At 33.1% G+C, this 18,370-nt stretch overlaps 1 protein-coding gene across 2 annotated transcripts in view; it reads right to left on the minus strand.

Moving 5' to 3' along the window:
- Positions 1-335: 335 nt before the first annotated feature.
- LOC108753755 (tyrosine-protein kinase transmembrane receptor Ror) overlaps positions 336-18,370 on the minus strand; it is a 272,244-nt gene continuing 254,209 nt past the window's right edge. Inside the window, exons 5-14 of one of the 2 annotated variants that reach the window (XM_018495630.1) lie at positions 6,126-6,210; positions 4,575-4,836; positions 4,369-4,493; positions 3,698-4,239; positions 2,937-3,173; positions 2,712-2,845; positions 2,379-2,595; positions 1,955-2,296; positions 1,614-1,882; positions 336-1,537 (exon numbers count right to left, since the gene is read on the minus strand). In XM_018495630.1, the coding sequence (XP_018351132.1) occupies positions 842-1,537; positions 1,614-1,882; positions 1,955-2,296; positions 2,379-2,595; positions 2,712-2,845; positions 2,937-3,173; positions 3,698-4,239; positions 4,369-4,493; positions 4,575-4,836; positions 6,126-6,210 (2,909 nt within the window). In that variant the 3' untranslated portion in view covers positions 336-841. Of the gene's footprint in view, positions 1,538-1,613; positions 1,883-1,954; positions 2,297-2,378; positions 2,596-2,711; positions 2,846-2,936; positions 3,174-3,697; positions 4,240-4,368; positions 4,494-4,574; positions 4,837-5,285; positions 5,385-6,125; positions 6,211-18,370 lie in introns of those variants that run through there. The other variant, XM_018495631.1, reaches the window with a different exon arrangement.

The following is an 18,370-nucleotide window of genomic DNA, read 5'->3' on the forward strand; positions in this document are numbered from 1 at the left end:
GCCCGTCTTATATATATCTTATGAATAAACGTATAAATTATACATATATTTACTAATATAATGCTTCAATGGATATCTATCTTTTCGTAAAAATAAAAGTACGTATTAAAAATTTCGTTTTATTGTGTTGCATTATTATAATCACAAATGGAATCATAGAGCATAACGTTCATTTCTATATCCCACGTATGTACGTATTAAATTAGACTGTATTAAATTAAGTGTAAAACATTACAGATATATATATGTATATATACCATCCAAAATAAATGGTAATTATATATTATAAAATACGTGTATATTTATAACAATAAATAAATGCATATATATGGCAGTGATTAAGTATTGTAGCTACTCTTTGTGTCTATTTTGTTTGTTCAATACCACATCCAAAAAAATAAGATAATAGATCGTAAGAGGAAACACACTATATACGTTATCCGAACTAACAATAAGAGGCAATATAAAATAGGTATATATTTGTAAAAATAAATAAATATTATGGCAATGATTAGTAGTAGTAGTAGCTCTTTGTATCTACCCTATTCGTTTATAATATTATCGAAAAAAATCCGATAGTATTGCAAGAATAAACATACGTTTTCATTGACGCTGACAAATATCACGACAAATATACGAACAACGTACGCATTCGTGTGACAGCTTCTTTTTTCTTCTTTTAAAACTGGCAGTGCCTGTTTCGATGACAACCTACACAGTTGCTGAATTCCAAATTCTTGAAGTTGTGAACGAACATGGTAAGGAGCTAATGTTTCTGTTGAAAATCAGAAACTGCATTTTGTTTGATCGAAAATGAATCATTCGTGGTCGCGAATGAAGTTCATTTTGATACCCTTGTTTCAGTCGTAACTTTACTGGGATCTGGTAACCTGACAACTAATTGCGCGCCGTTTTGCATCGGTCTTGAGCCATTAGGCACGTTTGGCTTGGGAATACCCGACTGAGGTACTACCGCAGGTAAAACTTTCTTTGCGCCACTCAATTTGGGCGAGCAACACTGTTTGTCGTCATAGACATCGTTCAGATTGACATTCGTAGTGGGATTCTGATAATTAGATGTTTTTATCGGTGTGCCATGCTCCGTGCTAAAACCGCAATTTGGTCTCTGCTCAACGCAGTTAGAATTCGGAAAAGTATTTGTTGGTGGTAGCATTTTTATCACGTTATTGTGATCGTTAAGATTACACATGTTTACTGGTTCCGTGCCTGTTTTTGGATCACTCTTATATATCGGCGCTGACAGTTGCGTCGAATTAGTCTTGTTCGTACTCTTGTGACTGCTGCCGGAATAACTGGTGATAGATTCGTTGCAGAAATCGCTCAAATAGGTTTGATTTATGTACCAATTATGCAGTCGGTGATGTATTTCCGGGAATTGTGGCCTACGATTCGCTACCTCGTGCCAGCATTCGATCATCAAACTGTAAATCATCGTCGGGCAATCTTCAGGACACGGTAATAGTTGCCGCGAGCGAATCATATCTATAACTTCCTGATTATTGTATCCGTAATATGGCTAAACAGAAATAAATGCATAAATTGTAAGAAAACATAAAATTCATTATTATTACTTTTAATTTGATAATTTTTACCTGCAATCCATAGCTGTAAATTTCCCAGAGTACAACTCCGAAACTCCATACATCCGATTCGGTAGTGAATTTACCATAAAGAATCGACTCGGGTGGCATCCATCGAACAGGGAGTAAACTCTTGGATTGTACTCTGTAGTAGTCGCTGCTATATATATCTCGCGACAGACCGAAGTCTGAGATTTTTACTGTTAGATTATCGCCTACTAGGCAATTTCTTGCTGCCAAATCACGATGGACATAATGATGACTAGCTAAATATTCCATGCCTAAGGAGAATGATAATTATTATACGTAAAACAAAATTATGTCAACCTAATCGTAAGAACATCAATATCTACCAGAAGCAATTTGTAAAGCAATATGCAAAAACTCCGGTTGCTCCAGAATTTTTCCGCCGCTATTATTTAATGGAATATCCGATCTCGGAGAATGACAGATTAGAAACTCATGCAAATCTCCTTGTGTCATGTACTCAAAGAGCATACACATTGGTTCCCCTTTCAGTATCACACCAAGCAAACAAATGATATTCGGATGCCGTAGATCTGTCATCAATTCGACTTCTCTTTTAAAATCGCTTTGAGTCTTGGGCGTAGCATTTTCCTTCAGTGTTTTTACCGCTACATAAATAGGTGGCTCACATTTATTTCCCGTTTGCAATTCACCTTTATAAACTTTTCCTAAAAATATAGTCAATATTAATTTTTAAGTAAAATTATTTATTGAATTTACATACAGCAAAAATAATTTTCGTATATTTACCAAAAGCGCCTTCACCAAGTTCTTGCAAGAGCACGATATTATTTGTAGTAAATTGCGGTATCCTATTATTAGATGTTCTACTACTGCCACTGCTTAAAGTGCCAGTGCCCGGCGTCGTATTACCAGGCCCTGCCAAAAGAGAACTCATTTCCATGGGTTGTGTTGTACTCCTCCTTCCATCATATATGTTCTTATCACACTGGATACTAGTTAACATCTAATAAAAAGAAAGTATTGTTAACAATGTTATCTGCTTGCGACTTATAATTGAAAAATATCAATACAATTTTCCACTCTTTCGTAGAAAATATATGTATATACGAATATATTTACTTTATTGGATGGTAAATGATTCATTTGCCTTCTGGATTTCCTACTTCTGTAGCAGCAGCAATAACAAATTAATATAATAACAAATCCTCCTGTTAGTACAAAACCAACGACCGCATAAATCCATAAATTCTCAACTGAAAATAATAAAAATGTTTTTTATTAAGTACACGCATAGTATAATATATTTTTGTAAAATATATTTTTGTGTATTTTACAAGTTCTTACCACATTTAGGTATACTGCAAAATTCTTTTTGCATTCTGTTATTGACATCAACATAACACCATGGCTGAATTTCTTTACCGCCAGGATTTCGACAATAAGAATGACGTCCAGCTAATTCGGGATAATCAGAAATCGGAAGATTGAAGTGATGAGACCACCGCAAACACATTCTTCCACTAACGCTCATTTTCACAGTTCCTCGATAAGATTTTCCACTACCCCAATAGCAATAATCATCTGCAAGAAACATGTTAAAATTGTAATATATTTTATGCAGTCTTTAAGATTTCTATCTACTAAACATTTTATATTTATTTACCTTATGATATATAGCTAATAATTAAAAAACCAAAAAATAATTTCTATTTTTAGCATGTATGGTATTTTTCAATCCTAAATGTAATAATTTGATTTGATAATAAGCACGCCAGTAAATTAAATTTCATTTTTTCTTTTACTAGCTGAGCAAATTTTATAAGATCATCATACATATTTATATATTTTTTTGGAAATAAAAATTTGTGTTGATTTGTGTGTTTTTTCATGTTTGTTTCTTTATGAATCTGTTGGATTGTATTGTAACTTGGATGTGCAAGAGATAGAATTAAAAACTAAAATTAATTCATAATAGACGCATTATCTTAAATGTGCAAATCTTGGCGAGATATACAATGTATGTAAAGTGTTAAAAAATGTTTGTTTTAATTCTAATAACACGTTAGATTTTAATTAAAAATTAATAAAATATAAAAAATACGTACTTTCTTGCACGTTGTTCACCACAGATAATCCAAGTGTTAAGCAATCACGAGCCTCAGTTGTCCCTTCCAGTGGTAAGTCAGAACATTCAACCAAAGGCACTTGATGCCCAATCAATGGATGCCTTTTCGCTATCGCATATTCCTTTCTGCACAACTCATTCTCTAACATTTCGCACTCCTCCCGGCATATCCTTCGTAATTTACGATTGATCTCATTTCTACTGGATGCTCGTGCGTCGCCGTAACTCTGATTAATTATTTTCTTGTTGCTTGACTTCCCATCTTCATTGGGCATAAAATTGAAAACGGGCCCCAAAGTAGGACTACGTTTGGGAACACTATGCAGTCTTGAAAAATCATCCGTGTCATCGCGATCTCCGTCGTCTAAAAAATCATCTTGTTTGGAATTCAGGAGATTGAAGAGCTGCGTGCTCGCTTCCGCATTCTTTGGTTTTTTAGTATTAGATGGGTCGCGGCAAATCGGAAAGGCGGAATAGCAAAGGGACGGCTTCGCATATCCTTCGCAATTTGACGAGAGCTCACTGTGTGATAAAATAGTTGAAAACATTTTAATCTCTTTCATCTCATTTAAATATCACGATATTAATATTATCTTGTATATTATATATAAATTTTATTTCAATATTTTCTAAAGCTTCAAAAAAACATACTTTGAGAAATTGATAACTTGAAAGGCCTTCATTAATTTCTCCTCGAGCATTTTCTGTGTCATGGGATATATAATATAAACGGATTGGTTTCCTACAAACTGTGCACAGGTTTTTCCTATATATACCTGTAAGAATTCAATTTTGTAACTTCTTTTTGTATATCAATAATTTTAAATTCAAATCTATTTTTGTACTCAAGCACAAACCTCACAAGTTCCTTTATGATTGTCCTTTCTGCCTGAAACTGAACTTATGCTTGACATCTCATCAAAATTCATATTAGGAGGGAATTGTATATTGCCATTAGTAAGGCCGCTGAATGTATTGAAATCCATTGTGCTGGATTGTGAGCTGGTTGGCTGTGGACTCGGCGAAAGTATGTTAAATGGATTCGCAGATGCCAAATGAGAGATGTGAGGTGTAGACATTCCAATTCCTGAGATGTCCAACATATCTCCATGTCCCATGCTGTCACAATAAAAAGATAACAGAGTTTATACGTATTCTTATCTTTCTTGTTTATTCATTGACATAAAAATGTATTGGTAAAGATTTTTTTCTCATAGAATTTTCGTAATTTAGATTTCGTGTGAATTTATTTAAAGTAAGTAGCTAAGGCAAAACTACGTTGACAAATGGAAAAACAACGGTCGTCCGTGATATTTTTATGTGATGATTTGGATTGGAACAGACATGTTATTATTTCAAAACATAACCTCAGTAAAGTCACAAGAAAGTTGGATTTTTAGCTACCGTTCATCACATTTCGAAGTGAATGGGTGAAGCAAGATCGGTCGTTATCAGTCGTTGTCCGATTATTTATCAATCGACTTCATATGTGAAAGATTATGTTATCTAGAAAAAATATTCGCGGCTCCACGTAACCTCGAGGGACATAAAGCTGCGCGGAGTATTACCTTGGCTCCGTCGTATTCTCGGCGTTATTTTTGGCTCGTACAAAAATACATGTATTCTGCAACAATGCTAGGTACAAGAGTAGCTTCATAATTCGTAGATCAATTATCAAAACATTTGGCTTGATGTTTAGGAGCTTGTGTCATTTGACACCACACCCGGTGTCAACCATTTGTAAACTGTAGTAAACTAACGGTAACGCTGCGAACAGCCTGCCCTCTTAAAAACACCGATAAACCGAATCCCTATAGATGACGCCACGGGTAACAAATTTGAGGACACTCGCTAAATCCCTTCGCGTCATAAGGAGTGAAAATTCGAATTTAGTTTGATCGCGCTCATCACGATAAAATTATCTTAAATCTTCTCCCCTTCGAGCTGATGGAGTCAAAAGAATAACAAAATTGAAACCAAGTAAGTGAAATAGCAAATATTGGCAACAGATTTTGATATAGAATTAGCGGTAAAACGTACAATAGCAAGATCTTCAAAATCCCCTTAAAATTTCATTGAATTTTGCTGGTGCGACAGTTATTTTTCCTTCCATTTTACATACAAAATTTCATAATTGTTTTTTTTTTTTTTAAGAAAAGAATTTTACGAAAAAATTTAAAATAGCTTCAGAAGCTCAAGAGATACTCTTTCCTTTTAATGCAATGATAAATTATAATTTGTTATTGGATAAAAAATAATTAAACATATTGATGTTAGCGACATAAAAAGTATTTCAAAAATAGCCTATTACGATTTGAAAGCGTTTGATATTTTATTAATTATAAGAACAAACAGGATATGTATTGTGTTTTAGATAAAAATTAAGTCTGTAAATCTTAAGTTCTCACCCGTCCATGAAACCTGATCCTGACATTCCCGTGGAAAATCTGTCGCCCGACGGCTGTCCCATAGGATGTTCCGGATGTATAGGAGCTGCAAAGAAAAAGTGACATCAAATCATACTCCACAAATATCAATGTAAGTGCGAAAGCTAAAAAGCTTGATGTCTATGATATGCTTTATAAAACTCAAATAATTTTTTTTATTGTAATTAATTTAGCAAAGCTTTTAAGGAAAATTTGAAAAGCATTTACATATATTGGGAAAAATTTACTAAATTTTATTATTATATATATATATATTTTTCTATAGTACTACTTTTACATTTATTTACAGTAAATAAATATTATTTGATAAAAATAATAATTAAATCGAATTAATGATTCTTATACTAAATAAATATATATGTGTATTTACATTTAATAAATGTAAAATTAATACTATTCAAATGTTTATTAAAATTTAGTACATTTTAATGTACAACGTGTTCACTAATATCTAAAATTCGTTGATACGCATGATACTTACATTATATTTATACTTCTTTTATTTGTTCAATATCGATAATATTGTTTAATTCTTAATTCTTAAGAACATACATAAAAAGACGATTTTGCAGAAAATTATCTAAAAATTTAGTTAGATATAGATTTGAAACTAATTTTATTAGACTATTAAAATAATTATGCACAGACTGGTCGCTATAATGTTGCTTTTTGCAATATTGCTCATCACACTTGAGTTTCCTACATAATTATTTTGATAGTCCAACAATATTATTTTCAAATCTGTATCTATTTAAATTTTTAGATATTTCAATAAAATTATTATTGCCAAGTATACAAAAATTATTCGTATTTATTAATACTTCTTTCTGAATCAACATTTGTCAAATCGCAGATTATGTCTTATGCGCTTATGTTTGCGTTAATATTAATATATATATCATTTAATACCGAAAGATAACGAGACTACTGTATTCTTTGGAAGTTGTTCACGCGGAGCAAATATTCTGCGTCGCCCATTTGCCCATGAATACGAAATAGGAAACGTCGGCTAAAGATCCAAAGAGATCTTTCCGTCTTTCCAGCAGCGAAACTCGACAGCTCAGAGCGCACTAACACGCGCGCGATTACGATCCGTCAAAAAGGAGATGCGACATCAAACGCCTCTGTTTGAAGAAAAGCAATTTCGCGAAGCAATCGTTTGGGCTTATTATAGGCAGACCGATTTTCCGGAGGGATGGGAATAACGGGATGGGGGGAGGGGGGAGGACTCGTGTTCGCCTCCTGTTACCGAGGATTTGCAGTTTCTCGTCTCTTCTCATTCTATATATCTTTCTCTTCTCCCTATTGCGCAGTACAAAGCAAATAATATCGAAAATCTGAGTTTACCCCTCGAGAACTCGCATGCGAGGGTTCCAACCTCCTTCTCATCAGATCTACAAATCTATGAATTGCTCTTGGTAAAAGCAAGGACCCGTGATGTCCTTAGGAAGTTGCATAAAGAATCGCCAATTGCATTTCTACGTGCTCTTTAATTTCGCCAATAAGAGAAGCCGCAGCGTCCATTCCTCCAGGGGGTTGCTTTTATATTCTTTCTCAGACTCCCTCAACCTCTCTCATAGGTTTATTTCTTCAGAAAGAAGAAAAGGTGCTCGGTGTATGGAACAGTATTTTTTTATACTTCCCTCATTTCTTTTTAAAATAAAATAAAAAAAAATTATTTAAAGTAGCATATAAAAAAGTATTTATGATACTTTACATATATTCCAATGCAAAACATTTCTTTGTAAATAATAGGCTGGTATATTTTCTATCAAACTTGTGAATGTTGCAATTCGTTACAACTTTCTTATTTGTATGGAGCTAAGAGGGAGGCGTCGCAAAGTTCTCTCCAAATCTTAAAGAAGAGCAAAAATAATTAAAACCGCTTAAGTGGACTTAAGTGGAAGTATAATGAGTACTCATTGGAAACTAATTTTGAAAAAAAGAAAAAATTAAAGGTAAAAATTATAGAAAAATTTTTTGAGAATTCAAGACGACTAATATTATAAATTAAAATTTTTCCAGTTTGAAGTATCAGTTTATAAGTTTAAGATAAAAATGAAGTAAATTAGTAAGAGAAAAATAAAGTAAATTAAATATGTACGATTTTGTGGTTTACCTGCTAGTAATTAATTAAAAATAATAATATAAAACAAAAAATAAGTCCAATTGTTCATACCACTCAAGTATTTTTCCTTAAACAATAATTCTCTTTCTACGTATGTACACGTCAGTTTGAATTACACATTTCGATAATTGGATACGTTATTATAAAATTCGAAGCTTCGTGTAACAATAAATTATAAAGCGGCATTCTTGAATTTGCATTGAAAAAAAAAATAACTAAATCTTAATACATAATATTTCTTTGAATAGTAATAAGTAAACATTTCATTCATTTGATAGCAATATTTCAAAATACAGTGCCTACTTTTCATGAGATTTTCGTAACAATTTTTTTCGTTAGATTGTTAATCTAATATGTCCAACCTGGGGATCCATACATATATCCATGATATATAGGACTTGCAGTTTAAATCCGAATCAGAGATCTCTTAATCACAAGCTATTTTTGGCTCCTTAAACATAAAAAATCACGTATTTGAGCGCAAATGGGATTGAACCCAGATCTATATAGATCGCGAGTTAATTACACCGAGTGGCAAGTCACTCGACGCCTAATAAATAAACATTTGCTTACAATAAATAAATATTTACTTAATAAAAAAATGACAATTACATCAAATTAAGAATTTTTCAAATAAATATCATAATATGTTTATATTGAATAAAGATTTACTTAGAACAATTCGAACAAATATTTATTAAAATTTAGTATTTTTTTCAGTGTGATGTTACATTTTGCTAGAACTTTTCAATTTGCGTTAAATATTTCGATTTAATATAATTTATTACAAAATTCAGCTAGCCTTTGCTGAATTTGAAGTGTAATTGTACAACATCGCCGAGGCATTCCGTTCGATATTATGTGCTACGGCAATGGCAATAAAATTTTCCGCGATCGAAGATAACGACGATTAATCGTTCTCTCAAGTCATTCCTTGCCGCGACGCGGGTGCGATTTCGGGCGATGATAAATACACGGGTGCATGCGCAGCTTCGCGATGGTACACGAGAGGCACATACAATGAGACGAGAGCGCGGGTCTTCTCTCCGAGAAGTCGTACGCACAATGTTGCGATGCGATGCAACTACTGCGCGCGAGGCGGCCCACGTATTATGTATCTCGAACAGGAAGTGGAAAAGATAAGGCGGCTCGTGGTCATTAATAATCCCCGCCTACTCGCGAAACAGCTCGCATCCCTACGACCCCAATGGCGTGCGGCAGTGACACCGTTTTACAGGGCAGTTATACCGGGTGTCTGCGAGAGCTTTCAATAATGAAGGCAAAGCAATGATTTTCTAAAAAGAACAATATTTCTTTCATTAAAAGCGAGTTATGATTTAATCTTGAAAATTTATGAAGGTAAATAATAGCATTTCTTCAGACTTAATATTGATTTAATATTCTAATATAAATAAATTTCGATGTGTTTGTAAATAAATATATATATATTTTGGATCATTGAGATATTTAATGTTGCAAATTGGAAAATTATAACAAAATGAACATACAAGTTTTGATAGAGAATATCGCCTTGTAATTGTTATACGGATTCTCTGGAACATCCAGTATATACGATCATACATTACTTAATCGAGACACGCACGCATTCACGTGTGCGTGGGCGGATATCAGGAGTTTATTCCACGTGCTATTATATTTCCGATCTAATTAGGTGCCTCAGCGGACAATAGCCTATTGCGTTTTATTGAGAGAGATAAATTTGTTGCAATTAGAATTCTCGCCGTATAATAGCTCTATGTGTAATGTCACGTTCGACGCGACGCATTTAAAACTCGATCTTTGCTGCCAAAGCGTAATTTATTGCCAATAATAACGATGTGAACAATCATGAGCTTAATTTAAAATTAAAGGCATTTACAAAAAAAAGAAAGAAAAAATGAACAAAAAATATTATTTTAAAATATACTATTTGATAAAAAATATAAATTTTCTAATATAATATATAGTTCAATATATAATTAAAATGTATTTATTGTTGTAAAATGACATTATCTGAAAATTATGTAATGGAATAGTCCAGAAGGAGATAAATATATTCAAGAACGTTATTATATCTATATATTTTCATTAGCTCAATTAGAATACTCATTATGGTTCATAGTGCTTGTAAACATTTGTTAGAAATACTTTATGAACTTTCGTAGAAGGCTAAGAAGAACCGCGTGCACTCTTCGATAGTCGTTCGAGAGACCGCATACGTACGCCTCGCATGCTCGTACGTCGTAGTCAATGAGAGAGGTCGTTGATCATTGGTCAGGCAAGATTAATGATGCCTGTGCACGTGCACCACTCTCGTCTGCGTGGAAATCGGGAACCGAGCGAATTCGAAGCGAATTTCAGCCGTTATATAGACTTCCTCTGCGAAATGCTGAGTAAGACGTCGATTCGCTGTTGCAGGCTTATCAATTCTTGTTTTCACGATTTACCATAAACTTAGTACTTAGTACTTACTCAGTACAGCCTCCAATTTTCTCTCTCTCCTCTCTCCTCTCTCTCTCTCTCTCTCTCTCTCTCTCTCTCTCTCTCTCTCTCAATGAAATTCACTGTATAGCTTAAAAATAGACTAATTGTTTTATATGAACTCTTCAAGTAAATTTTTTTTTAATAAAATTTTTTAATTATACACGTGTAAAAAGAACAATAAGATTTTAAGTTAACATTAAGAAATATTGCACTTAAAATCGATGCGTTTCATCGATTTGAACCATAGATATGATACCATGTCGCGGTTATGCAACGTTTATGGAAATGATAGCAAATAGTGCAAGCTCTCGAAGGCATTTTTAAAAAGACGCACAACGGGAAAGGGACGTATCATATATTCGGTGGAACGATGATGAAATAAGCCATTAAGTCACAAGGCTTGGCGTAACATTACGAAAAGTAACGTAATCTTGTCTAATGTCGTGCAATGAAATGTAATAGCGGCTACGTTGTATCAGCTTATTTCGCATTCGGCCAGATATTACGTTGCATCGGCGAGCCTTCGTACGAAAGCAAATCATCTCGTGCATTTCGAAACTTTTTTCTCGTCTTTACCGTTTCTCCTGCGAATTTTTTACATCGATCGAAAATAATTCATTCGACATTCAAACTAAGAAAACAGTAGGAAAAAATAAATTAATTTACCAAATAAAGTTGTATTGCATAATTAAAATTAAATATAGAATTTGTAACACATGTGGATCCAATAAAAAATGCAGAAATGTGCTTTTTTTATTCAAAGTTCATAAAGAGAGAGTACTCTATATATAATATTTAATACCACTTTTATAATTTATTTTGCAATTGATATAAAAATTACGGGAACAGTTTTTCCACATTTAGAAAATAAAACCTTATAAAAATGATTCTTACAATTAGCGATTATAGAAGACAATATTATATAAAGGCTCTGTTTCTACAATACGTATACATTTTATATTATAGATGCATTCGCTTTTAATTTAGCAAACGAAGCGTCCTCCTGAGAGGTCGCGTTTACACGAACAGCGTCGTTATTCAGGCTCTCTATCGTCCTTGTAAATTATCAGTGGAACGTTCGCGGCACGCCATTCTGAGGGGTCACGTATGCGGCCCCCGGAGCCTGTAGCTGGGGGCGGTCGACGACGTCGGCCATGCACGCGCACGACAGCGAGAAACAGAAAAAAGAGTCGAGAGAGAGAGAGAGAGAGAGAGAGAGAGAGAGAGAGAGAGAGAGAGAAAACGTTTGTCTTTGATAATCAACGGATGTCCCATCCATCTTGGTCGAAGGGGTCAACACTTTTCCGAGTGCGACACCCGCGGCCGCCGACCGCGACCGGTGCATTATTCATGAGACTGCCGTCGTAAGTGTTGTCCGAAATTCAATTCGGTAGTCCGCGAAGAACGTTGTACGTGATTTGCCTCCTGCTGGACAAACGTACGACGGGTATCTCCACCTTCTCCTTTATCTTTCATGTAAAAGCATATGACGTATCTTATTGTTTATCATGCAACTAAAGACCGAAGAATGAGAAGTAAATAAGACAATTATAATTTTAAGATATGCACGCATAAGAATTTTGTTGCCACCTTGAGTATTGACTATCTGATATTTTCGAGTCTTTCGTGGCATAAATAATCGCCTTAAACGTTTCTTACTTTTTACATGTGTATAAAATCGTACAAAGTGCGAGACTATCCACTATTCTGTCTTCAACATATTCAATTGTGAATCTCTAGTTTCATTCTATGTTTATTCATTGTTCTCTTATTTTATTTCTTATTTAAATTATTTTTTAATATTTACATACTAATTGGTGAACATTTACATATAATTCCATTATATTGCGTTTTCTGAATTTGTGCAGAATATTTGGATCTCAATTCCAAAGTTCTTTTATTCTCTCTTAACTCATTTTTCTTCTTCTGCCATCTTTCTATTCTCTCGCGCATTGTTGAGCTTCTGTTCTGTCTCATCGATGAGCAGAATCGCTAATCGCTTCGAGCAAGTTCCCAAAGGAGCGCGGAAGCTGATCGACCTGGAGAAGTTATGATGCTGTTCTCTCGTCAGTTCCGAGGAATGATCGATAGACGTAACTTCGAGTTTCAACTGCACTTGCAGAGAGATAAGCGGTTGCTGATAATGAAAGTAATGTCGGTCAGGTTTCATGTTGTGAACATTGACAAGCATTAGTATCAACCGATGATATATTACACAGTAATAATATTAGAAATCTTTTGCCGAGTCAATGAAAAATTCCCATTGATATTAAATGATATAATTAAATTTTTTCATTTATTTATTCAGCCTTTTTAGGTGCATTTTTATAGTTTTTTTGTCTAATACAAGATATAAAAATATTATTTTCAATATCTAAATAAATTTTTAAAAAACAATTTATAAATATAAATATCTATGGAACAAATTACAAAAATAAGATAGAAATCTTAAACATAATTTGGATTAGGTATCTATTTTTATTTTATCTTTATTTTTATTAATAATATTCTTGTAGAAAATCTTAACACTAATAAGAAATAGTATATATTATTAAATCTTTACTTGAATTCGCAACTACGAAAAAAATACGTAAAATCTTAAAAGACAATATTCTCAAAATAAAAAACATCCGCAGTTATTACAATTTTTAAATGTTGATGCCAATGTAGAGTACGTTGAGGAAATATATTATTAAATTTTTATTTGCATCAACAATTGAAAAAAACCTGAAATCTTAGAAGGCACTATTCTCAAAAGAAATATCCATAATTATCGTAATTTTTTAATGTTGATGCTAACGATATAGGGTGCATTGCGGAAATGTATCCCGCAGCATTCGTCCGAGACAATACTGTCTGATTCCGCCGCGATTTCACATAATTTCGCTAATGGATCCTAGTCGAGGTAACCCGGTACGCAATGCTATTAACTGCGCTATTAAATAGCTTTTACCCGTGCGCGAGTATCGATAGTCCATTAATATTAATGCACCATCGGCGACTAATGAGCGGCGCCGATCGTCTAGCAGCCCTGCGCCCGATAGTGGCTCTGTACTATAAGCTACTTTCCTTCATTTAGATTTAACGCGGACCTCACTACGCCGCGCGTCCATAACTGCGAGAAAATTGTCTGTCCTCCTCATCTGCATACACTGCACGCGGACCGCGTTTCACGCAGATATGCGCCGAGAACACACGGCGCAGCTTAAACCACGTTGCTCGGCTTTATTATAATTTCACCCGTGATTTTACTAATGGGGATTAACCCTAGCGGAACGTGAAGTAATATTAAGGGAAAACAAACCGTGAGTTTCACGATTTCGCAGGCCGTAATCCGCCTTAACCACCTTTATTTCAAATGTACCCAATAGTAACCTTTTCCGTCAGTAATGTACAAAGTTTCAAATCCATTTGATATTATTTTTATCGTTATGTTCTAAGTTATAATTCAAATCATTTAGCGTCGTCTATAATTTTTAACTGAAATAAAAAAAAATAACAAATAACATTTTTACTTTTTTTGTGATTATAGTAGCAAGTAATAAAATAATTGCTTCAAGAAATAAAAAGAGATAAACATTTAATATTGCTTCACACGTATCTATGTATAATACATTTTACAGTCGATATATTAATTAGAATTTGTATTAAAATAAATAAATAAATTAAGTTAATAAATTAAAATGTTATATAACATTATATAAATACATACATTATATAATATCATGCAACATACATAAATGTTATATTTTTACAGGATGAAATTCTCATACAATTATTTCAAAATTTCAAAAAAAAAAAACAACTAAAATTTAAAATCTTTTATAGCATATAAAATATAAAAAATCGTATAAAATCATTGTTGTAAGACTTAGGATATGTGCGTATCATTTTTCGTGTTGTGCGCATCCTCGATCATAGTACTTTATATGAATAGGGTGATTATCGTCTCGCGAGGAAGTGTTCCGATATTTTTCACCGATTCCAGCACGCGGACCCGAGAGAAAATTGTTTCGCTCTGATATAACGCCGACATCGCTGCGTCAGCACCGGCCGGCGCTCGCAATATAACCCGATAATATACGATTACGTTTAATCGTGCACGCCGCGCCGCTCGAGCGGGAGTTAAGCTTCGCGAGGATAAAGGCGAGAAAATTGCTGGGCCTGAAATTACGCGAGATGCTCACCGTTGAAGCTCGAATTTCTCGCGTCTGCGGTTGGCCACCTAGCTGATTATTAATTAACTCCTGTTAAATGTTTGTGAATTTCGCATTTGACTCAAGTTAAATATTTAATTTACGGTCTCATTAAGATATACATAAGACATTTGGCATGTGCCAGCTTTGATTTACGAAGAAATATTAATCCAAAAGCCTGTGCTTAACAATAAGTAAATATTCGTTGGATTATTTAATTTGGGAGCAGTTATAAAATCTGTTAAGTACAGAAAGACTCATAATTTTTTTGCAATCCTGTAGAAATTTTGAATATTTTTTGCATCACTTATTTATAAAAAGATTTTCAGAACATTTCAAGTCTAGCAAGCTTTTAATAGTTTCCATGGTTGATAATTTTTTAAGATACAAAATAATTGTAAAAAGTGACGACGTTTTTAAACAACACAAATATCTCTGCTCCAGTAAGTTAATAGAATGTTATAATCAATTTCAGTATATTAATTTCAACATTACGGAAATTTTACCATCGGGTAATTTTTTGAATTTTTCAATCTTCCGGAATGCCGATAGCTGAATTCTGAATCGCGGTTTGGCATTGGAATTGACTGAACGGTGATCGAGCCATTTCGCGGCCGCGTATATATTTGCTTGATTCGAATTCGCGAGCGGTTTTCTAGTAGCAAAGCCGACACATTGAAGCCGCGATAAGCTTTTATTTCCTTTTTGTCGAATTATTTGCATTTTTCTCCTTTATTTTCGTGAGGCAATGATGGAATGAAAGCGTCGATCAAAATCATATTCGATATTTCATATTATTGTAAAAATATTCTCTATATCTTTTATATGTGAATAATTTACACATATATCTATATTTATCTATTTATATTTATACATAAATTACAATTACACATAAATAATGTGTATACAAACTAAAATAAAAATGCAACATTATACAATATGAAGAAGATACAAAGAAACGAATGTTGATAACATTTTTCAAGGATAAAATTGATTTTAATGTTATATTATTTGATTCATAAATAGCTCATCGAATATTGTACGATTTTAAGGGATAACATTCGCATTCTTTAAATTTATATTAAAGATTTGCGTCGGATAATACAATACATACTGCAAAAGATAACATCGAATATCCCTCCGGCAAATAACGCAACGTATCTCGGAGTGAGTCAGATCGACTCCGTAGATTTTCTGGAGAAATATCGTTGGTGCGGCGCGTATATAATACTAGTAGAGGAACTTTTGAGACCCTCCTCACATACAAGCCACTTTCCGCGACGCCATAGCGCGATTGTAACCTTTCATCGATTCATCTGAAAGCTCTCATTTATTTCAAAGTATTTCTGAACGCGATATCCCACAGATGTGCCATTGTGATACTGAACAATAGCTGGGTTGAAACCAGTTTCAACCCTTTCAAGGCCGAAGTCCTTATTGAGAAAAAAATCTAAATTTTTTTTTATAAATTGCTGATCGTTCCAAGAATTTTTAAGAATATTAGAGTATACACATCTAATCATACTGCTTCACATAGTAAGTTAAAAATCAAATGAAATATATCAAAAGAGAAATAAATTTAAGATTTTATGTTAATCGTTTATTAAATAAATTATGTGTCTCAATTACGGAAAGAAAAATAAACATGTATTAATGTTTTTATAGGTTCAATTAGAAATTGCAGATAAAGACAAATAACAATTAAAATGTCAACATATTATTATAATAATAATGCAAAATTCATAATTATATGTCTACATATATGTGAAAAGATACGTCCAAGGGATTAATTTCTCGTCAATGTTACTCGCACAATATATATTTAACATCAATTATGCAGGATAGCTCTGAAAACGTTTCTCGAGATCACTATAATAATCTTATTGACCCTTTTTGGTATTATCGAAAGCGTTGAAAGCGTTTTCGTGGAGATTACCTGTTTCGCTGCTCTGTGCGAAATCTACCATGTTCTCGACACTTGTCGATTATCATAAGTCCTTTAAAATCGGAGATTTACCGCATGTCTGTATACTATCCTCCAAATCCTCTCCATAAAGGTTTAATAACTGTTACTGTTACATGGAAATTTCGATGAAATATTAAGCTCAAGAGAAGTGTGAATGCAATTATCAGAATATAAAATTTATTTTCTGATAATTATTAATTTTCAAAAAAGATTTGATTTTTAAATATTAAAAATATATCTTTAAATATAATGAAAAATAAAAATAATGATATCCAAAAAACTACAAAAATATGACTGTACATATTTTATAATTAAGTAAAATTAATGTAAGTACATATAGTTAAATAATTCATTTTGTTACAATAGCTATAAAATAGTTTATTCAATTATATATATGTGTGTATGTTAATTCTATATAAACTTGTATATAGTTGCCCATCTTTATAATTTTATTATCTACGTCTTTTTCTTTGAGTGCAGTTATAAGATATTATCGGATAAAACGTCTCTATATTTATATATTGTCTCAATATTTAAAAATCTATAATATTTAATCATTTTCTTTTTCAGTTAGAATTAAACTGATCCAATAAAATAAAATATGATTAGTGGATAATAAGTCATTAGTAAATGACCAATCCTTGATGCATAATACATCAGAATTTAACCGTAGTGTTAAACGATTAGTCGGATCCACCGTGAGTTTACACAACAACCGTGTAATGAAGTACACTCAAATCGAATATACGTAATTGCCTCATCAACAGAGGTCCCGTTCGCGGAGTGGAAACATGTCATCGCGATTTTGTCACTAGTTGAACGGAATACATTGCATTGTAGGATCAAATATGCACAGAATGTTTGCGCGATTTTCAATCGACTGCGCGTATATTCGCGCAGCCTATGCAAATATCGACGCGCAATTTTATTCGCTTTTATTTCGTGGAACAAAGAGAAAAAAAAATAGAGAGAAAGAGAGATTCTCGTGCAGGCTCGCTTCTGGAGCAAATGACCGCTCGGAATTGGTTTCTGCCTTTCGGCGATCGTAAATCGATAGGCAACAGCGGCGATAGAGCGCGGAAAGTGGAAATCCACGTAAAAACAAAGTCTTAAGCTGTGCCGTTAAAGTGTCGAAACTTCCTGGGAACGCAACCGGTATCGAGGAATTATGGTTATTTCGCGTTTTATTCGCTAGCGAGAAAACAATAGATTGAAAAGAAAATCCTGATTGTTTCTCGATAAATAAAACACAATTTTTTTAAATAAAAATAACAAATTTATATTTGTTTTATATATCAATATAAAAAGTACAACTCATTTAATATACTCACCTATAATAAGCATCGATTATTTATTTATTCATTTAAAAAGTAAGTAAATGTATATAAATAATCCGCACAAATTACAAGTGACTGTATTCATAATATATTTT

This window comes from Trachymyrmex septentrionalis, unplaced genomic scaffold (assembly GCF_001594115.1).
Source record: "Trachymyrmex septentrionalis isolate Tsep2-gDNA-1 unplaced genomic scaffold, Tsep1.0 scaffold71, whole genome shotgun sequence".
NCBI classification, from domain to species: Eukaryota; Metazoa; Arthropoda; class Insecta; order Hymenoptera; family Formicidae; genus Trachymyrmex; species Trachymyrmex septentrionalis.